This window comes from Mustela nivalis (assembly GCF_964662115.1).
Source record: "Mustela nivalis genome assembly, chromosome: 3".
In the NCBI taxonomy this organism is placed as follows: domain Eukaryota; kingdom Metazoa; phylum Chordata; class Mammalia; order Carnivora; family Mustelidae; genus Mustela; species Mustela nivalis.
Genome location: NC_139022.1, coordinates 88,551,921 through 88,575,797, shown reverse-complemented (window position 1 = coordinate 88,575,797; position 23,877 = coordinate 88,551,921). Strand labels below are relative to the sequence as shown.

At 36.0% G+C, this 23,877-nt stretch overlaps 1 protein-coding gene across 1 annotated transcript in view; it reads left to right on the top strand.

Annotated features, from left to right (window-relative positions):
* CWC27 (CWC27 spliceosome associated cyclophilin) overlaps positions 1–23,877 on the top strand; it is a 201,168-nt gene that overhangs the window by 150,292 nt on the left and 26,999 nt on the right. The window contains exons 12-13 of the mRNA XM_082723092.1: positions 17,030–17,139; positions 22,175–22,278. Coding sequence (XP_082579218.1) covers positions 17,030–17,139; positions 22,175–22,278 — 214 coding nt within the window. The remainder of the gene's footprint in view (positions 1–17,029; positions 17,140–22,174; positions 22,279–23,877) is intronic.

The window sequence follows — 23,877 nt, the reverse complement described above, 5'->3', positions numbered from 1 at the left end:
GTTCTTTACATTTTGTTGAACAATATAAAATTGCCATTTTTATAGGTAAACAAAACGTAATGTCAGTAATTTCATATGGTTTAACTTTACATCCAGTTTTATATGTTAGCTATATACCAAACATATATGTGTATAGAGTTAATACAAAAAAAAATTTCCTGTAATATGTCACAGTACAAAGAGTTAAAAAACCACTGAATTTGAATAAATGTCTAATAGCACTGTGCTAAATAATCCTCCCCAAACCCACAGAATGTTTTTCTCTAGTTCTAAATTAGCTGGTCTCTGCTACATAGAACAAGACTAACTCATGGGAAACAGTTTATATTTAATACTGAAACTGTAGTAATAACTACATAATTGAACAGTATTCATAATTAATAGTATTTCAAGTGCTTACTTGAATTTTGGTGTGCAGATAAGCTATAACATTTAGAGATATTCAGAGCCGTGAGAAATGCTGTAGTCGAGGAAAGCTTCACTGAGGAAGATGAGATGAAAATATCAGCCTGCCTAGAGGAAAGGGTACACTCCTCGTAACATCTTCATTTCTATACCAAGAGTTCAATAGTTTATTGAACTTTAATTCCATAGAAGATAATCTGTAAATCAGAAAGAAAGAGTAGTACCCAGTTTTGATCAGGATTGGGTAACAGTTTGACCTTGACAATGACTAGCTTTAATGTGGTGAAGGACTTTATGATCGGGAAGACTTATCCAATTGTTGGAGCCTATTGTAGCCTACAAAAGAGCTTTAATTTTATTTAGTTGGTGTTTTTTAGTTTTTATTTTAGATACAATTTTTCTTTTAAGAACCTTGGGAAACATAGAAACTACAACCTCAGGGAATGTGTTACCTTGCTTAGAAAATAAAGAATTTCTTAAGATTTCCTAAACTGGGGGTACCTGAGTGGGTCATTCAGTTGGGCATCTGACTCTTGGTTTCAGCTCAGGTCATGATCTCAGGGTTGTGAGATCTAGCTCTTTATTACCACGCCAAGTGGGGAGACTGCTTGGGCAATCTCTCTCTCCCGCCTCTGTCCTTCTCTCTGCTCCCTCCCTCTCCCTCTCTCTCAAAAAAATAAATAAATCTTAAAAAAAAAAAAAAATCCTAAAATGAATGTGAAATCCAAGACCTCAGGGAGAATTATTTTGGATACTGTTTTATTGTCTACATACCTAGATGTATTTTTAGAGAAAAACATCATTCATCACATGTCAATGAGGGGTTAGTGTTTGCATATTTTCTTGGGTGAAGAGAATTAGATTTAGATCTGAAAAGACTACAATAGCCTCAAAATAAGTCTGTTCCCTGCACATTTTTCTTAACAAACCCCACCCCTTTCCTGTAGGTTTCTCGTGCCTTATGTCCTACCGTGACCCTTTTAGCCACAATTTTTCTGTTGGACTATTTTAACAACCTGCTAACAGGCTGCTAACAGATATCTGTTGCTAATCTTAGATCCTGCCAATGCATTCTGTGTGTGGCTTTTCTTAAACACAAAGTTGATCATGTGTCAATCCCCTTCATAAAATTCTTTAATGGCATCTCATTTCCTACAGGATGAAATCCTTTGCAGGCCATACAAGGCCCTACGTGGCTAAACTTTCCCTGTCACACCAGTCTCATCTCTCATTATGCATCCTGTGCTCCATCCAGGCTAAATTTTTCTACATGGCAACCTATTTCCCACCCAAGCCTTCACTGTCACAACTTCCTTTTCTTAGAATGCCTTCTGTATGCAGTGAATATTGCCTCAATTTCAAGTTGCTGTTTAAGGCCATTTCTCTAAGATGCCTGTTCTGATTTCTCCTTCATCACTACATCAATGGTTCCCAAGCTTTCCTGTACATTAGAATTACCTGGAGATCCCAAAGCTCGGGAAATGAAACCCAGTACTTTTTGAAGTTCCCCAGATATCTGGTCAAGATGGTTTAAATATTCATCTGTATCTTCCTGGAGTTCTTTCGTTGTTTTATTTATTTATTTATTTTTTTACTTTTACTTTAATTGCTTAAGCCACCTGAAAATTATTTTAGTTCATGACGTGGGGTAAGAATATATGGTTTGTAATTTAGCATGTGAAAGAGACAAACTACCAGTTATTAATATAACATGGTATACATGCCCATGAAGGTTTGAGGGAGCAAAAGAAAGGCAGTTAAATCTAGATGGCAACATATCTTTCTAGATGCACAAACCCAAATAGAATCATCAGCTATTGAGACCATTGGTCTTCAAAAATGTTTTATTACACCTGCAAAATAAAGTTTTTTATTTTATTCTTAACAGTTTTATTGAGATATATAGTTCACGTACTACACAATTCACCCATTTAAAGTGTGCAGTTCAGTGATTTTTAGTATATTCATAGGTATCTTCAAGTATCACTACAGTCAATTTAGAATATTTTCATTATCTCTAAAGGAAACCTTGTGCCCTTTACAATCTCCTGCTACAGACTCAGCCTCCCCTCTCCTTGCCCTTGGTAATCACTGATCTACTTTATGTCTGTATTGAGTTCTCTATTCTAGATGTTTCATATGTGATTGCCTTCTTTCACTTAGCATATTTTCAAGGCTCATCTATGTTTTAGGTTGTATTAAATACTTCATTCCCCATTATAGTTAAATTACATTCCCTTTTAGGCTATACCACATTTTGTTTATCTTTTTGTCAACTGATGGATATTTGGGTTGTAAAATAAATTGTGAACATTACCAAAATATGTATTTTAAATGTATTTATGACTCATCTGTAGGTATTACCAAACACATATATTGTATACTATATATATAACATACAACAACAACAAAATAATAGTTTAAAAATAAATAACATTCTTGTGGTACCTGGCTGGCTCAGTTGGTAAAGCATGTGACTCAATCTCAGGGTCATGAGTTCAAGTCCCATGCTGGACAAAGAGCTTACTTGAAAAATAAATATATAAAGAGATAGATAGGGGCGCCTGGGTGGCTTAGTGCGTTAAAGCCTCTGCCTTTGGCTCAGGTCATGATCCCAGGGTACTGGGGATTGAGCCCCGTATCGGGCTCTCTGCTCAGTGGGAAGCCTGCTTCCCCCTATCTCTGCCTGCCTCTCTGCTACTTGTGATCTCTGTCTGTCAAATAAATAAATAAAATCTTAAAAATAAATAAACAAACAAATAAATAAATGTATTACCAATAAATAAAGCATTCCAATATCTTCTTTTCACCTCTCAAGTGGGTCATTTTGTACACTAAGAAACCTCTCAACTTCTATAAATTTTTGAAGCTACTGGTTCAGGTGAGGAAGTTAGTTGAATGAAAGTGTTCCTGACAGAGGATACAGCGTATGCAAATGCACTGAGATAAAAGAAAGCATGTCACCTTTCTTATCTTGCAGGGTGTATGTGTGAAACACAGAGTGGAAAGGATATGGAATTTTTCATGGCAGTCATTTTTACCCTCTCCCTTACGATAATAATTTAAGCTTAATGAGAGAACATCTATTTATTCTTCAAACACTTAAGAAAGAATAATAAATAAAAGTTTTATTACACTATATAAGTCCCTATTTTTATTGTTATTACTTCACAGTTATACAATACACTGTATTATTATACTTTCTCTCTAGAAGCAACCTTCCAGTTTGGTCTCCTTTCAAATAACCCCAACCAAGAATGAGCAGCATCAGTTTCCTTTTTACCACTTTTGTCTGGTTTATTTCTGAACATCTTATTTGCAGTGTTATTTGTGACATAAGGAAACTAAGTCTGTGATAGAAAAACAACAACAAACATAAGTCCTTTGTACTTTGTCTTCCACAAACCCATAGAGAAGTCCCTTACACTTCATTCCACACTGTGATGAGTTGCCATATGAGGCATATATAAAAGAATAATTATGTTTATTCTTACCAATTTGATTGTAGTTAAAGAGAAAATGGTTGCAATATTTACTAAGCCAAAGACTTGCTGGTCTGTGGTATCTTGTTAAGATGTTAGACAGACTACTGGGATATAATCCAGTCAACTCAGTTTCTCAGAAATATTTCTCAAGGTCGGCTTGCTTGTTTTTCTATTATCCATACTTTAACTGCCTTGCATATTTTAACAGTGTAGCATACTAATTAATTTACCACATTAAATGCCTTAAAGAAAATAGTAATTAATAAAGAATTGACCATCTAAGACAATAGAGACAAAGCATTTGTGAAGCAACTCAAGCTTTCACTCCAGTGAGTGACAAAGCTGAGAAAAGAATGTGAAGTTGCTAACTCAAAATATTGAACCCAGTCCATTCAGTGTGTTGGCTTTGTTTTGTGACTAAGCCAAAGGTAGTTTTTTTTTTTTTTAATTAATCAGTGAGAATGTGTCTGTAATTATGTTATAATCCAAAATAAAAGGGTGAGAAATTTTCTACTTCACTAAGAAAAAAATATAAGATTGCTTGAGTTAATAATTTCAGCTTATGAAATTAACCAGACAAACCCAAATAACCCTTATTAACTGATTAATTAATGCCATTTCAAAGCTCAAGCACTTTAAAGATTTTATTTATTTATTTGTCAGAGAGAGAGAGAGAGAGAGCAAGCACATGCAGACAGAGTGGCAGGAAGAGACACAGAGAGAAGCAGGCCCCCTGCCGAGCAAGGAGCCCGATGTAGGACTCGATTCCAGGACTCTGGGATCATGATCTGAGCTGAAGGCAGCCACTTAACCAACTGAGCCACCCAGGTGTCCCATCTCAAGCACTTTAAAAAACAACTTTTTTTCTTTCCCCAGCACATATGTTTTTATAATATAGAGTTCAGACACTTTAACTTTAGTTGATCTATCATCCTAATGAGTATTATATTTCCATTGTTTCCTGATCATTTTTTGGCTGCAGGTACCACAAAAGAAATGTTCAGAGACATTAAGCTTAAGGTGGCACCTGATGACTGCAGCTTTTCAGGGTTTGGGACAAGGAAGGCCAGTTATTCAGATTCTTCTGCTTTGTCCCTCTGTCTCCCCACTCCCTCTTTCAATTAACTTTCCCTAGGAATCCCATTTTCCTCTGAAAAACCGCCTTCCTTTTAAAAAAAAAAATCTTAATTCATTTAAATAATATGTCAAGTATCTGAAACCTTATAAGCAGTTGTTCAATCTCTAGACATAAAATGGTGAATAAAATAGAAAAGTTCCTGCCCTCTAGGAACTCACTTTCTTAGGTCCAGCTTGGTACCCATCTCAATCATAGCTCACTTATCACATGCTTTTCCAAATTTTGGCTTTTTTCAAAAGGATACATCTAGTGGCAACTCCTTTCCTGTTATATTAAATACATTATCTTGCATAAAACACTTAGGGTACTGACTGGCATGCGGAAAGCACTATTTGTACAAGTGTCCTACAGGTAGAGGATAAGTAGAGCAGAACATATGCTAGCAGATAGTGCTTATTCTTTTTTTTTTTTTTAAGTTTTTTTTTTCTTAAGATTTTTATTTACTTGACAGAGAAAGACACAGGGAGAGAGGGAACACAAGCAAGGGGAGTGGGAGAGGGAGAAGCAAGCTTCCTGCTGAGCAGGGAGTGCAACTTGGGGCTCCATCCCAAGACCCTGGGATCATGACCTGAAGACAGATGCTTAAGGACTGAGCCACCCAGGTGCCCCCAAGATTTTTTTTTTTTAACCAATCCCTATACTCAATGTGGGGCTCAAACTCACTACCCTGAGATCAAGAGTCGCATGCTCCACCAACTGAGCCAGCCAGGCACCCCAGGTTATTCTTAAGCAAATTCAGATTCATAGGTAAGCGTCATGATAAGAATGTTACATTTGAACATCCAAATTTGTGGAAATATAAATTAAGTTTTGATAATTCACTTCACAAAAGGATTGTCTAATTTTCTTCCAATTATGAATTCTATTAGTGCTTTGAAAATATGACTTAATATACAGAAATATTTTTTATTCAAACAAATATGTTAATAAAATGAAAAATATATCTACTCCTTGCTTCTTCAAATGAGATTTAATTTTTTGAAGGAAGCCATAACTATAAAGTAGCTTATAGACATAAAATATGGTGCACTGTATTCAGTGCCAAATAACACCTCATATTTATATAATATGAACAGTTTACAAAGTCTTGTCATTTGCCTCTTTACATTTCGTTCTGTAACAGTCAGAAGAAGTAGAGTAAACAAGTTCTATAGTTACCGTTTCGCAAACGAAGGAGCCAAAGCATTGAAGACATTTAATATTCAGCCTAACTCAAACAGATTTGAGGAGTCAGAACTTCGTCCACTATTCTTTCCATTATAAAGCTATAAAGCAGTGTTTCCTTAAAAAAATTAAAAAACAGGGACACCTGGGTGGCTCAGTTGTTAAGCATCTGCCTTCGGCTCAGGTCATGATCTCAGAGTCCTGGGATCCAGCCCCTCATTGGGCTCTCTGCTCAGCAGGAAGCCTGCTTCTCCTTCTCCCACTGTCCCTGCTTGTGTTCCCTCTCTCGCTGTGTGTGTCTCTCTCTCTGTCAAATAAATAACTAAAATCTTAAAAGGAAGAAGAAATTAAAAAAGAGAAAAAGAAAATTAAAAAACAAATAAATAAAACATAAAATAAAATAAGCTACAAGCAAAATGACCTGTTAGCTGGAAGCCAGAATCGGCAGAGTGAGGGCTGGCTTACAGCAGATAGCAGTACCAGTAAGACTAAGCAAGGTGACCCCCATCCAACTCAGACTCCAACCCCAGGTTCCAGAAAGCATATCTGAACACAGGTCAACTTCAGATGAAGCATAACTTGATAACCTTTGTCCTACCCTCACCTTCTCTCAAAATTTAGTTTGTTAGAGATATCATTTAAGATGGGAATTGAGGAAGAGGGGTGAAATCTGAATCAGAGTAAGTGTACCTATAGTAGAGAATATGGTCTAGGCAGGTTAAAAAATTCTGAGATAGTCAACACAACCAGAAACAATTGGGCATGGTACTTTGAAGTAATTGCACATATTTTAATATTTAAGTCAGACTATTCTGATAGATATGGAAAAATAATTTTACCAGGATACATTTCAAAGTTCCTTCTTAAACTAATTAGGGAAAATTCTAATAAGATTTTAGGAGTCAGTCTCTTCTCTCTCTCTCACTTATTTGTCTTTGTCTTCTGAACTACTGAAGAAGGCATTGTTTTCATTAAGAGAAGTGTGGGTATCAGAAAACTTGCAACTTTAGCCTCCATTTTACCAACTAACTCAAACTAGTATCATAATAAGAAAATACACTTTAAATTTTTTCTTTTCTTTTTTTTTATTTTATTTTAGAAATGAGTTCAAACAACATACCAGTGTAAGGTGGTTCAACATACTTCGTTGAGTTTAACAAAAGGCTTGCAGATACTTGTAAATAATTTCCTTGCAATACAGACCTAGAAGATAGGTCTTGTGGCTACTTGTTACTTACCAAAATAAAGTTCCAATTCATTAATCTAGCACTTAGGTACTTGCATGATCAGATTTTTCTTATTTTCCTTATTCCCTATCTTATTCACCCCATTCTTCACTTTCACAGAACATTTTTTTCTCTTTCTCTTGTGCCTACTGTCCTCTGTTGTCTTCCTGCTTGGTTATGGTGTCTCTTCTACCTGCTATGGCTTAATCTTCTTTCTCCTACAAGGCCCAGTGATCCTGCCACTTCCTCCTCCCACCTTTCCTCTGTCTCCTCTGCATGAATTTCCTAAGTACTTTATCAGGACCTCTCTTATGTCATTTGTAATACTGCACAGTTAAAGAGTATAGCTGTCTTATCCCTTTTCCAGCTTAAAAGCTTCTTACATTGGGAACCATCTATATTTCACTCACTGCCATATACAGTAGTGCCCCTCTTCATTCCCATAACTGCTTGCAGTGTAATAGAGTAGAAATAGCATGGGCTTTGAAGTCCGACAGCCCTGATTTCAAATCCTTGCTCTATCATTTATTAGCCATATAACCTTGAACACGATACTTAACCTCTCTAAACCTGTTTCCTCTTTCATAAAAGAGACGATAATACCCATTGTGTTGTTACAAGAAAAAGAATTAAGTGAGAGAGCAGGCACAGAGTTCTTAGTATTATATCTCAGACATGCTAGGTCCTAAAAAGTGATGATAGTACTAGTAGTAGTGGTCTTAACTTATATTTTAGAAGCTACTTTATTGCTTCAATGCCTCAGTCACACAGGGGATAAAAAGAAGCCCATGTGTATCACACATGCAAGTATTTAAGCACTATTTTGAACTGGTCTATAAACTCTTATAACTACTTGGAGAAAAGTACCTCATAAATTTACTGCAGAACAGTAGAACTCTCCTTTAAGTGCTATTAGAAATGCAGATATTCTGCAGTGTTTAATTTACTAGGATAATTATAGCCTTAGGCAATTTTAGGTACCAATTCTTTAGTATCTGCCCTGATTCGCTTCATGAAATCTTTTTATCTTAAAGAATTTTGTATATCTTTTCTTACTGCTACAACACAGAGTATAAAATTTGTAGTTTCCATATCTAGAATGACAGTTCAACATAGGGATGTTATCAAAATGGCCATCAAACTGCAAGAACTGTGGGTCACACCATCTGGAGAAGTACACAAAGTGTGCTCTGTTGAGAAACGTGGGGGCAATCAATCTCTGTGCTAATCCTAGTGTCCAAGTGAGGAAGAATGAAGTAAATTTGAACAGAAACAACAGAGTAGAACAGATAGGTGGAAAGTTAGAGCCCCAGAAGTAAAGCTATTAATGCCCCTCAATAATTCTCAGTACTCATTTTTATATTGTAATTGTTTCTTGTGATCATTTTTCAGAAAAGTGGAGAAACATCTGATTTTAAAAAAACTTATCAGACAGAGTCTATATAATAAAAAAAAATGTATTAGTAATTTAAGGCAATTTCATGTTTAGGGTTCAGAACCTGTCTTTACTGATATAAGTTCTCTTCATCTCTTAATTTATTAGATAAGTTCATTTAATTTATTTGAATTGATTTTTAGTATAATACTTTGTGGTAACTAATGTATGTGTTGTTATGTAAGTTATTACCAACACGACTGCTATTTGAATTATAAACTCCACAAAGCAATATACTGGGGGAAGTAAAAGTTAAAATTTTGTATTTGGATAGGACCAGGACATTAAAATAAGTTTTAAAAAATTTCTAATAACTTAAGGGAAAATAACAAAAATTAAATTAAGAAAACTCCCAATTAGAGAATTAAATCTATATTGGAGAGTCATGCCATTTTATAAATGGTCACATTGTAGTATAAATGGATATAATTTCAAAGTGATTATTAGACTATAATGAAATACATCTGTGGTGATTACACATTCTAAAGAGAAAGAACACACAGTAGTGTATGTAGAAAGGAAACAACATTAAGTTGTCAGAAGATCTGGATTCTGATATTCCAAGCTTAGCACAATCATTTGACCTCTCGAAACCTCAGTTTTTTCATCTGTAAATGAGCAGTTATTGCTGCCTAAGAACTTTATAGTACTAATATTTTGTATTGTGATTATGGACATACTCCTTTTATAGTGAATTTAAAAATTAAGATTAACGGGGCACCTGTGAGTGGCTCAGTGGGTTAAAGCCTCTGCCTTCAGCTCAGGTCATGGTCTCAGGGTCCTGGGATCGAGCCCCGCATCGGGCTCTCTGCCTGGCGTGGGGCCTGCTTCCTCCTCTCTCTCTCTCTGTCTACTTGAGATCTCTACCTATCAAATAAATAAATAAAATCTTTAAAAAAAAAAATTAAGATTAAGTAGCCAGTAGATTATAATTATACAGAGCCCCTATATATGAACTCTCATTTATTCATAGGCTACCCCTGCTAGAAATGTTTAATGGAAAATACAGCTGAAAGTCAGTATTCTTGTGCAGAGATTAAAAAAAAAAAAAAAAAACTAAAACCTAGTCAGGCCAAATTAAAAATGCTCTAACCGAGGGGCACCTTGGTAGCTCAGTCGGTTAAGTGTCTGCCTTCAGCTCACGATCCTACAGTCCCAGGATCGAGCCCCACATTGGGCTCCCTGCTCAGCCGGGGGTCTGCTTCTCCCTCTGCTCCTTGCCCCACTTGTGCTCTCTCACTCTCTCTCAAATAAATAAGTAAAATCTTGGGGGAAAAAAAATAAAACTGCTCCAACCAAGATGCAAACCCAAACGGAGGCCATAAAAATAAAGATGGACAAATCAGAGGAGTGAACCAGCAATATATAAGATTAAAACTATGGAAAACAATGAAGCTGAAATGGAGAGAGAAAAAAAAGTAATGAATCACAAAGGGAGACTTAGGAAACTCAATGACTTATTAAAACGTAGTAACATTCATTTCATAGGAGTCCCAGAAGATGAGGAGAAAAATGGGCAGAAGGTTTATTCGAGTAAAATACAGCTGAAAACTTCCCTAATGTGGGGAAGGGCACAGACATCAAAATCTAAGAAGCATCAAGAGCTCCTATTAAATTCAATAAAAGCTGACCACCACAAAGGCATATCATAGTCAAATTCATAAAATACAAATAGTGAAAATAAGTATTTTTGTATTTATATTCAAAATTGAATACAGTCTAAAAGTCTGGATTAATTTAACTGTATTATAACTTGTTACTTTCACATTTCTCTACTCAGTTAATAGAAAAACACAGGAAAATATTGTGTATTACTTTATTTTAAGGGTTATTTTAAGCCTAAAATAACCTGAAGCAATGAAGCTAGGATGAACAACAGCAAAAGAAAAAGAAAAATTCCATGTAAATGTAGACTGAATTCCCTTTAATCACTGTTCAGTGATAAAGCATATGCCAGTGTTCAGTGTTCAAGCATACTTCAGGCAGTTCCTGAATTATTTAACCACTTTTGACTTATTTTCATGGAACTACAGGCTTATTTTGACCACCAGATGGAGCCAGTATTCAATTCGTAACAAAAAATATGCTGAAAATAAGAAGTGGTTAAATAAAATGAATTAAATCATGAATTTCTTATTTTAGTTCACAGTACAGAAATAAATTAAATTTTCAGCCTAGTCTTCCTCTAAATTTCTGCCTAGTCTTGTAATGGGCATAAGACACCTCTATTAAATAATTTCATTGTTGTGAATAATTTTCATCTTGGCAATTTTATAGGATAAAGAGACCAGTTTTCTTCTGATTCACTTTCTAAGGACATCATCTAAGCAACTTTTAATTATCTTTAAAACAAAATTAGTACAGGGCACCTGGGTGGCTCGGTCAGTTAAGTGTCTGCCTTCAGCTCAGGTCACGATTTCAGGGTCCTGGGATTGATTCCTGCATCAGGCTTTCTGTTCAGTAGGGAGTCTGCTTCTCTCTCTCTCTCTCTCTCTCTCTCTCAATCCCTCTTGCTTCTCCCCACTCTCATTCTGGCTCCCTCTCAAATAAATAAATAAAATCTTTAATAAATAAATAACCCCCCAAATTAGTACAAATTTAACCTCCTGTCATTCAATAAATACTATGGATTATAATTATGAAAATGATAATAAAAAGTATATATAGGCTCTCATCTTAATGGCAAAGAATATCCCCATTATTATAATTTCCATAATATATTTTCCTAATAAAACAAACCAAAAAATGGGCATTCTGACTGGGGGGAGAATATATAGTTTATCCCCAGTAGCTCCTCAAGGATATGGTGAAGCTTCAGTCAATGGCTACAACTCTAACAGATTCTACCTAGAAAGCTTAATGTTCAAGTAATCAGAAGTAACTACCTTAAAATTGACTTCTACTCCTCTTACCTATTTAATACATGTCATAAATTATTTATCTCTAACTCAATTTAATTAAACAACTATCTGCTGAAAAAGTATTTGTATGCTAAGGACCCTGAGCCCCTACAAGTCCCTCAAAGAGTCTTTCATCCACAAAAGCAATAAGACTACTATGGACACTGCTGTAATTTAAGATCTAAGAATGATCAGATTGTTCATTTGTCTATTCAGCTACTATTTATTGAGTACATACTATATGCAAGGCATATGCTAGGCCACAAACAGGGCATAATACCTGCCATGTGAGTTTGTAGACTAGGGGGCAGTACAGACAAAGAAGCAGTTATGATAATAGTATTTAAACTGTTTAAAGGTTCAAATGAAGGGGGATATGACTAATTAAGGACTATCAAGAAAAAATCATTGAGAATTCTTCCTAGGTAGAAATTATTTACATAAACCCACGTTTTGGCAAACTGTATTTCCCATTTATCATGGTCTAGGAGGAATATAGAACCTTTTTTGGTAGGATTTTATTTCATCAGATACATCCAGCTGGTAACCTGAAGCCTTTTTGTGTTGAATTGGAGTACTTTCTGTTCTCTTGCGTGTCAAACATGAAGAAGAAATAACCAAAGTGGTTAAAAACTTGTCATTTAGAACCAGACTACATGGGTTTATATTCTCATGGTTATAGTCCCTTAATAAGTCATTTAACCTTTTACTACCTTAATTTCCTTATCAGCAAAATAGGGCTAATACTATGCCTTCCTTATAGGGTTGGTTATCAGGATTAAGCAAGTAATTCAGGTACTGGTATCTGGCACATAATGAGTACTTAAAATGTTAGCTATCATGGATATCGCTTTTCAGCTGGTACTTTTCCTAGAATTAAGAACTGGTGTATATAAAATGTTATTTTATTTTTTAATTTTTTTTTAAGATTTTATTTATTTGACAGAGATCACAAGTAGACAGAGAGGCAGGCAGAGAGAGAGGGGGAAGCAGGCTCTCCACCGAGCAGAAAGCCCAACAGGGGGCTGGATCCCACAACCCGAGATCATGACCTGAGCCGAAGGCAGAGGCATAACCCACTAGCCACCCAGGAGCCCCACAAAATTTTATTTTAAGAAAACATACTTTTTAGCTTCCAGAAAGTATGATAAGTACAACTAGGTATCACCAGCATTGATGTTTTCTGTGTCCATTAAAGTCTATCTGTTTTGTTTTCAAATGCTATTTACTATTAGCAGTAACATATTACTTTTATTCATATAAAAGTTTTCATTTATTACGGAAATTTTTCAAAAATTTCCTCGAAGTACTGGATGCCAGCATATTTAAAATAATTTATAAGCAGCCTTACTAACAGTTTCTGATACATACTGATTATTCAATAAGCCTTTTTCAAAAAAATGAATGAATGTAACAACTACTTGGAGCTGTTAAGCAACTTGAGCGCTGATCCTGAGACAGTGGAGGGAATAAGCCCTTTATCTATAAAACGAGATTTGTAGATGGATACCATTGGTTCATTAGTTAAGTAACCACAGTTGAGTCATCGTCCCTTTATGTTCAGAACAAAAAGTTTTCACAGTGAAGAGATTCAAGTGGAGCAAGGATTAAGTTTCTGACTAGCTCTTAGAGGAGGGGTTAAGGCATTCTTTATAACATGCAAGGACAGAAGTGCAGTACTTAACTTTGTCACTTAAACTAAGCGTCAGAACACACGTTTTAGCCCAGGCTCTGCTGGTGATCCCTCTGGGAGACTGGCTGAGAAACTTCACTCACCTAAACACTGGTTCCCTTACCTATTGACTGAGAAGGTAGATTGGTCGATCCTTAAGGTAACTTCTAACTCTGGTGCTCTAGTGAGCTGATAGTCCAGTGATAAACTGATGATTATAGTGATGTTGGACATTCTTTTCACCAGACCCTTTCACATATATTACCTACCTATATTATCTCAGAGATAGCTGAGATACTTTATTCTAATACTATAACATATGTAAGCTTTAAGCCCTCTAAGGAATCAGCAATTTGAAATTTAAAGTCAGTGGCTTGATTTCTTAACTATTTTCACATATCTTAGGTTTGTTTCACCCTTTAGACTACATTATAGAATGAAAAGTTTGTATCATTTTTGTTTTAGATGTCTTTCATAGCCACACATGAGAGACACTAGGTAAAATTTTATTTTCTGGATTGAAGTTTTAGTTGAAGTCACTAAGCACAGTGTGCTCAAATGCCAGCTCTACCGTTTTGTAATTCCTGTTGTCCTCATTTGGTGTATGGATCCTTTATAGATCATCAAAGCACTTTAACATGGTGCCTAACATATACTCTTTGGTAAATGTTCTTTTTTTTCCCTACCACTCTTCCTTCCTATTTATTTAGCATATTTTGTAGAAATTTCAGTTAATGACAAATAGTCATCATATTATATCATCATTATTTATGAATTATCATCCACTGTATATGGAGATTTATAAGAAAAGTAAAAGCAGAACAGTCTGTACTTAGAAAAACTAAACTTTTCAAACTCCTTGTGTATTTTATTAGCCAGTTTTATGTCACTAAAATCATCCAGTCACTTATTCAATTTTTGTTTATTCAGGGGGATTCAAGCACATGAGAAATGAATGTGCTACTTCCTGTTCTGGCAACATGGACTGAGTTAGCACAGACCTTCCTTCTTCTACACATATATAGAAATGCTGGATAAAATATGATCCCGCCCAATTTAAATACTTAGCTAAGCTTAAGAGAGGGAGAGAAAGAGAGAAGAGAGAGAAGGATAAAAAAGGAAAGGTCCTAGGTACCAGAAACAAAGGGAAAAAAAAGAGCATTAAGTGCACAAGGTGATATTATCGTTGCCCAGGGGGGTAATGGAACCAGATGTAGGCTCTACTAGCTAGAAGCTGGGAGTTTTAATCTCAGACTTGGAGAGAGATGTGGCTGTGGCTCAAGAGAAATGGAAACTAGAAAAACCATACACCTAGTCAGGAAGGCCACAATGAAGCTTGTCATGTTTCAGACCTCTATGTGGGGGAAATTTAAAAAAAAAAAAAAAAAGTTTTTCAAAAAAGCAAAACTCTAAACCTCTACCAGGCATGGCTACAAAGTCTGAATATACATTCCCTATATGGTATAGGAATCCTAAGCCAAGACATTAACTTGAAAAAAAAAAATGTCTAGACTACTGGACCCCCTAAATTGCCTGGTAGAAACAAATGCAAAAGTTTTTTGTAGAAACTCTTAAACAATCCTGGGTGCCTAGAATTCCTACAGAGCATGATGGAGATGCAGCTCTAGCTAAATATAAACTCACAGTCAAAAATTAGAAAACACATAGAGAATTGATGAGTCTAGGAAGAGAGTCAGAAGACTTTCCCCAAGAGAGATCCCCAAGAAGAATCTGAAAGATACAACATAACAGGTGTTTTAAATAATTAAAAGAGATTTTTAAAGGACTAAATTTAATTTTTAAAAGACTGAGACTATTAAAAGAACAGATGAATAACCAAAAGAATAACCCAAAAAAATACCTAGAAATAAAAATATAATTAAAATCAATTGCTCAGCTTACATCTTAAAAACTGATTAATTAGGGGCGCCTGGGTGGCTCAGTGGGTTAAGCCGCTGCCTTCGGCTCAGGTCATGATCTCAGGGTCCTAGGATTGAGTCCCGCATCGGGCTCTCTGCTCAGCAGGGAGCCTGCTTCCTCCTCTCTCTCTCTGCCTGCTTGTAATCTCTCTCTGTCAAATAAATAAATAAATCTTTAAAAAAAAAACTGAGTAATTATAACTAAACAAAGGATTAATAAACTGAATTATAAAATGAAGGAAATTATTCAGAATATACTTCTGAGAAATAAAAATAAAAAATTAACATGCTATAATTATTCATAGTTGATCATATTGTAAAGGGAAGTACTTATACTAATGTGATATACTCATTTATGAAATAGAATAGTTGACCAGATTTTTCACACAGTTTCCTAATGTCACAGCATTAGAAAATCTCAAACAAAATGGCTGATTGTTAATACACTGCACATTAATAACATTCTTCAAACCATGTAACAAAGATGTAAGCAACAAACCAAGGCTTGAATAGAAAGATTACTGGCATTCTTGATTACATCTGGCTCATCTTCATTTGCCAGCCAAAGATAAGAGATAGGTTGTTGGTTTTGGTTTTTTTATTTTTCAATCATAAATTTTCACTAATACGAATGCATGTAAGTTAATACAAAATGTTAGTACTCTTCTTGAGACAAAACTGTGCTCCATAAACCCAGATGTTAACTAATCTTCACAGGCAAGTATTGCAGGATCAAATCTATAAATCGGTTTTCTAATTTCTAACTTAGTAAAAATTACTTTGATCTGCTTCTGATAGCTGTCCCGACTTATTCGTTGGATATATTTGTTTTTTACGATAACATCAAATTGAACTTGTTTATTAGTTGTTGCTGTTGTTGCTTTAACTGAGTGAGCAACAGAAGTGGCAGGTTGCTGGAAAATCAACCAATATCAAACAATTGTATCTTATAAACAGGAGAAGAATGTAAAACAGCAGTGCTGAATTTTAGGAGAACCTTAAATATTATTTATTTATTTATTTATTTGACAGACAGAGATCACAAATAGGCAGAGAAGCAGGCAGAGAGAGAGAGAGAGGGGAGGAAGCAGGCTCCCCACTAAGCAGAGAGCCCGATGCAGGGCTCGATCCCAGAACCCTGGGATCATGACCTGAGCTGAAAGCAGAGGCTTTAACCCACTGAGCCACCCATCGCCCCTCTTAATTATTTTAAAAGCGAGATAGGTGATTTTATACTCAAACAAGTGAGAACTACAATAATACATTATATAATAAAGACGTTTATAAAATTGGTTGATAAGTCAACATTGATCATTGTCTAGCACAGGAAATAGTTATTGGTTTTGTTTTTATTTAAAATTTTTAAAATATTTTATTTATATATTTGACAGAGACAGCAAGAGAGGGAACAGGAGCAGGGGGAGGAGCAGAGGGAGTAGGAGAAGCAGGCTTCCCGCTGAGCGGGGAGCACAATATGGGGCTCAGTCCCAGGGTCCTGGGATCATGACTTGAGCCAAAGGCAGATGCTTAATGACTGAGCCACCCAGATGTCCCTGGTTTGATTTTCACATGGGTGAAAACCAATCCCAGGTTCTGACCTCCTCTTCTGTAATAAGCATAGATGTTAATATGAAACCACATAGCCTTTTTATTATTTATTCTAAGAATATTGTATTATTCTTCAGAGGATGAAACTGCTCCTGATGATGCTGTTGCAGAATACAGAAGAGAAAAGCAAAAGTATGAAGCTCTGAGAAAGCAACAGGCAAAGAAGGGGACTTCCCGGGAAGACCAGGTAACTTCATAAGCCTAAATCTATATGTAACACATTGCCTTTTAATGGTCTTGAGGTGTCGCTAATGAAACCTGATTTGATTACACATCAGAAAAACACTACCTCTTGGGGCGCCTGGGTGGCTCAGTGGATTAAGCCGCTGCCTTCGGCTCAGGTCATGATCTCAGGGTCCTGGGATCGAGTCCCGCATCGGGCTCTCTGCTCAGCAGGGAGCCTGCTTCCCTCTCTCTCTCTCTCTCTCTGGCTGCCTCTCTGTCTACTTGTGATTTCTCTCTGTCAAATAAATAAATAAATAAATAAATCTTTAAAAAAAAAAAAAAAAGAAAAAAAAAAAAGAAAAACACTACCTCTTAAAAATGAAAAAAGATATATCCGTAGAGTGTGGGGTGACAGGAATCTTGGACACTCATGTTCTTTCCAGATATTGTAGGCAAAAAGCCTAAAACTTCCAGGTTTCAACCTTGTACTCCCATATCAAGCATAGGAACCATATAAAGTCACATATTCTCAGTAGCCAGGTAGAACCTTTGTCTAAGTAAATATAAAATATAAAAGCATAGAAACCATATAAAGTCACATATTCTCAGTAGCCAGGTAGAACCTTTGTCTAAGTATATAAAATATAAAATATAAAATGGAGTGGCGATTATAAATGGTAAAGAGATTTCTTCTAGCACAGCATCTCACATACTGACTAGCCAGTTCTGCTCAAAATTGTAAACTGCCTGTAAATAAGGCATTCAGTCCACTAGTTGATTTCTATTGTAAATAATATCACAGGACTCTTCTTGTTTCAAATAATTTATGAATTTTTAAGAACTCATAAAAGATGACTGTTAGAAATAAGAATAAAAAAGCTCCACAATCTGAAAGTCAATTTTATATACCATGCAACACTTGGCATTTAATAAAATAAATATCTCCAGCAGTCAGTCATTCATGTTGAAAAGCTAGGGGGAAGACCAAAATCATTTATTTGTGATGCTGCCATGTATATCTATTTGAGAAAATGCCATTTTAGGTATATGGATAAAATAGGCAAAATAAAAGTAAATTAAAAAGCCTAAGTCTATTTGGATAAATTAATATAATCAGGGACTACATTATAAATGACACCCAATTCCTGGTAAAGCAGAATCATGCATCAGTACTTAGCATGAAAATAATCATAAGGAAAGTTCTACAAGAAGTCAGATACAGGAAATTGTAATTATAGAGGATGAATTTGAGCAGTTTTCAAAAGAAATGGCATATCAAATGAAATTAAGAAAAAGTACATTATTAACTTGTTTTCATGGAGTCACAGTGAATAGCAACTGCAGTCAATAATACTACCAAAGATACCCAAGGATCACTCTTATTCATGGACTCCTCTTTTTTGCTTCCTAGCAAATAATTATTAAGAACCATGTACTAATCAGGATATTTGGTGGTAAGCAAGGTAGACACACATATGTCCTGAGCTATTAGGGAAAAGAACCAGTTAAGTAATACCATTAAAAAAAGGTGAGCATTGTGACAGGTTAAGTACAGGGAACTATGGAAACATCTAATAGGACCTAAGATGGTCTGAGAATCTGGGAAGGCCTCACTGAGAAAATGATTCAGCAGTTGAACTGTGATGGTTGAATAGATAGGTAGCCAGACAAAAGGAAGAGTATCTGATCTCTTTACAAAGAACTATATGTTAAGTATGACTGTAACATAAACTAAGAGAAAGATGATGCTAGAGAGGTAAGCAGAAGCCAACTCATGCGAGGCATTTTTGAGTCATATTAAGAAATTTAAATTTACCCTAAGGGCAGTGGGGAGCCATTGAAAGAAGGAAGTGGCATGATCTCATTTGCAGTTTAGGAAGATCCCTCCAACCTGGCTGCAGTAGAGAGAGTATACTGAACCAGGACAGGACTAGAGGTGCAGAGGCCCACTGAGGAGACTCTTACGTGTAGATACACATGCAACAAAGTCTGCGAAGGCAGGGCCTCTTCAAAACAGTTTCCTCCTGCTAGGATAATTCTCACTATGCTGAAGAGCCAAGCTATAAGTAGTTGCCATTCATTCCTTCAGCAAAAACCAGAAGACTAACTCCCTTAATAGATGCCAAACAGAAATGTCCCTATGTAAATCCTATCTTCTTTTTTTTTTTTTATTTTATTTATTTACTTGAGAGAGAGAGAGAACAAGTCAGAGAGAAAGAAAGAGAGAGAGAGAGAGAGCATGAGCAGGGGGTAAGGGCAGAGGGAGAGGGAGAAGCAGACTCCCTGCTGAGCAGGGAGCCTGACGTGGGGTTCTATCCCAGGAACCTGGGATCATGAACTGAACTGAAGGCGCTTAACTGACTGAGCTACCCAGGTGGCCCAAATCCTATTTTTAGTCTGTGTTGTGCCCCATTATTTTTGTGATGTTTATTGTTCTGCCTTGTGTCTTCCCTTGCCTTTAGAATGCAGCTAGAGAAAAGTCTAATCCTGAATACAGGAGAAGCCAAAAAAGGCCAAGATGATGTTTTCTACTTGCTGCAGTCCCCCTCCTCTGAGCAAAGGCCTGTAGCAGGCTAATTGGCTCTAAAAATAGACAGCCTTGCCACTTTCAACTCAAGGAAAAAGATCCAGGTCTAGCATAATTTTCCAGGAGGCTTTTAAATTTGATTCCACTAAGAAGTCTCCTTTGTTTTCATTTTTCTTTATGCCTTTAGAAAAGACATTTCCAAGTGTACAAATATCCACCATTAAAAATTGATGGGCTTGGGGCATCTGGGTGGCTCAGTCTGTTAGGCATCTGCCTTTGGCTCAGGTCATGATCCTAGGGTCCTGGGATAGAGCCCTGCGTCAGGCTTCCTGTTCAGCAGGAAGTCTGCTTCTTCCTCTTCCCCTACCCCTGCTCAGGCTCTTGCACAAGCTCACTCTCTCTCCCTCTCTCAAATAAATAAATAAAATCTTTAAAAAATCAGTGTTTACTTTATAGATATAGAAATATGCATATACAGATATATTTTATATAATATATAAGCTCATACACATATACACAAAAACACCTAAAAAGTCTTTAAGGATATTTGCCAAAATGTCGACAATTGTTATTCCTAGTTGTGGGATAATAGATATTTTTGTTTTGCTTCTCCTTGTTTGCTAGTATCTCTAAATTAAACTTTTTCTTATAAAACAAATACAGAAGTTTGTAAGCAAAATTTTCTTTTAATGAGTGAGGTTTAAAAACAAGGGATATTGGCGCCTGGGTGGCTCAGTGGGTTAAGCCACTGCCTTCGGCTCAGGTCATGATCTCAGGGTCCTGGGATCGAGTCCCGCATCGGGCCCTCTGCTCAGCAGGGAGCCTGCTTCCCTCTCTCTCTCTCTCTGCCTGCCTCTCCGTCTACTTGTGATTTCTTCTGTCAAATAAATAAATAAATAAAATCTTTAAAAAAAAAAAAAAAGACATTTAAAAAAAAAAAAAAACAAGGGATATCTTCTTTATCTGTTAACACTGCTTGAAGAGTTTAATTACTCCTGAAACAGAATAAAATATCTAAACCCTAATGCACTAGGCAGCCCTTAGAATGCCTATGAGGATATTCTGTAGAAATTTATAGTGTTTCCCCAAAACTCATCTCATTCAATAGCCATGGCAATGTGTATACTTTCACCTGTTGTTCATGTGGGCATTAAATTTTACAGACCTTATAAAGTATATAAGACACTTTCATTATCATTTTTAGCAATAACTGTCTTTGATTCTTGCACCACCTGTCTTTACTGAGCTTAAGTTCATTTTTCATGAACCATGGTCTTAATGGTATTTCCTAGATAAATTACGGAGCGTAGCAATTTATTGTGACTCCTTATTGTACTTGTTACTCACATACTGAATTATTATAAATCTTTTTTCTTATGAAATATGAATATTTTAGTACTGAATTCAATATGACAGTATCTTAATTAGACATTTGATTTTTTAGACAGGTAGTACTTCACCCCATTTCACAATTATGTAGTTTTTTAAATTGTAGGGAAAAAATTTTTTTTCCAACTTTTGTTCTCTGCTCAAAATCTGGAGTCAACTGTTAAGTTATAGCCAGGGGACAATGTGATTGTTTGTTACCCACAAAGGACACAGGAGAAAAACAAAAATTAGAGACATGGTCTCTTTTTAAAAAACCTACTGAATCATGGTAATTATGCCCTACTTCTTTTACTTAACAATAGAATGTAATATTTCATGAATATAATTTTTATAATAGTGTAATGGCATGCATAGTCACTGTTTTTTAGGAAATTTATCTAGTTCCTTATTGACAGACATTTTAACATGTTTCCATGAGAACTTGTATGAGTACTGCTGCAGTGTACACTTTTTGCATAAGCCATTTTCCATGTTTCACACAATTTCTCTTCATGGATTCCTGGAGGGGCGCGTGGGTGGCTCAGTGGGTTAAAGCCTCTGCCTTTGGCTCAGGTCATGATCCCAGAGTCCTGGGATCGAGCCCCGCATCGGGCTCTTTGCTCAGCGGGGAGCCTGCTTCCCGCCCCCCTCTCTCTGCCTGCCTCTCTGCCTACTTAAATAAATAAATAAATAAATAAATAAAAATCTTTTTAAAAAAAAGTGATCGAATCAAAAGGAATGATCATCTTAAGGCTTCTGATAAATTTAAATTGCTTTCTAAAAATGTCACTCCCATTTACTCATCTTCTAACAGTTAATGTGTTCATTTTACCTTCCTTAACAATGAACTTTTTAAGTTCATGGAAATTTATTCAGTGACAAATAGTATTTATTTTTGGTATTTTAGTTTTAATTTTGCATATTTTAGTAAAGTACATCATTTTCTATGGACATTAACAGTTAGCCATTAACAAACATACTTTTTTTGTTTAGGAATCTTTTATATAAGCAAATTTATGTTCCCTAAGTCAGAAAGCAGTCACCTGTGTCTGAGGGAAAATGTCAGTGCAGATGCAAACAAAGCAATTTCAAGGTTTGTTGCAGTTTTATAAAATTATATTTATCCTTATCAGAGAACTTAGCAGTGTAATTGTTATTTCAGACCCTGGCGCTGCTGAACCAGTTTAAATCTAAACTCACTCAAGCAATTGCTGAAACTCCCGAGAATGACGTTTCCGAAGCAGAAGTAGAAGATGATGAAGGATGGTAAGGGCTTTGATTCCTCGGTATCAACCCTGAACAAAAGGCTCAGGGCAGAGACGTTATTAGGACATTCCCACTATATCGCCCTTTTTTTTCTCTTTCAGACTTCACCTTTCATCATCCCCTTGTCATTATATAGGGCCTCAGCACCTTTGACTTCATTTCACTTGAGTAAGCATTTATTGAGTGCTCGCTGTGTTCCCAGTATTATGCTAGCCAGCAGAAAATATACAAGAAATATGTGACTTTCTCCCTGTCCTAAATAACTTTCTAATATTGTGGAAAAGATAAGATTCACATTAAACAGCTAGAAAGCAGCCTCAAAAGATTCTAAATCATTAATTTTTTACACTGTCCCACAAACATTTTAGGACTCAGTAATACATTTCATAATCCTACTAAGTTCCTCTTAAAATTTATGACCTACAAGATCCTAGCAATTCATACGCAGTCAACTTATTTTTTTCTTTGGCTATTTTTTAGCTTTTTAAGACACTGATAAGAAATAAAGGAATTAATGACTCGTATATGTCCTATCCTTAGCACTTTATCCTATAATGGCAAAAAAGGGGGGAAAAAAGGGAATAAGAATTGCGCTTTCCCTTATCACACTCCTCTGTCCTCCAGTTGACTTCACATGTAGTATATTAGGACTCCCCACACCTAACTGCCCTCACCTCCCACTCACCCTGGCTCCAGCACATTGCTGCAAGCAAGCCAGTGGGTCACCCCCCACATATGACTCACCCTCTGGAACCTCTGAACTGTCACATGTGCCATTACCCCAACCCAGAATCATAGCCTCACTCCTCTCTGCCAGACAGCATCTCTCTCCTATTTCAAAACTGCTCAACACTCCCATCCTCCAGGAAACCAGTCAGCAAGATTTGTTGAGTACTCACAAATCTAGAGGGTGGAGGAAAGAGGGCTGGGACACACATTAAAAAAGACATAAAAACACTTATTAAGAAAACATTTAAGCAAGATTCTATGACTATATATAACTTTAATCAAAAGGGCTGAGGGGATGATTTTTTGAATGGACTGAATCCTACCTCCCCTAGGACCCTTAAGTACCTATATATTTCTCAAGATATAGTTTCTGTATGACTAGGTTATTTTTTTTTTAACCCTGAGACTTTTTTAATGGGTTTCTATTACTTATGTGTATTTGTTTACACTTAAATTCAAAGTTGTTTAAAGGCAGAAGCTGGCTTCTCCCACTGTCCTGTGCCAAAGGGGAAGGCTCAGTGACAGTTGATTGACCCATCGAGGTAAATGCACATTACAAAGAAGAACTTTCTGTTTTTTATATGACTGGACAGGTTTAGTTTTATTTTGGATTCCTTGAATGTCTCAAAATATCTTTCAAATGTTTTGGGTTCAGCCACCACATAAAAAAATGTTTTGCCAAGTCCTCTTCCCCTTATTTTTGAATCCATATGCATTTTTTAAGGAAACATGATCCATGTGTTTCTGATTCATTTACACTTAACTCATCAAGATGGTGTTTTGTAAGAGCAGTTTGATGCCCAATAAGTTTTTTTAGCCTTTTTATAAGCCATTTAAGTCCTTTTTTATTGAACAGGAAAGTCACCAACA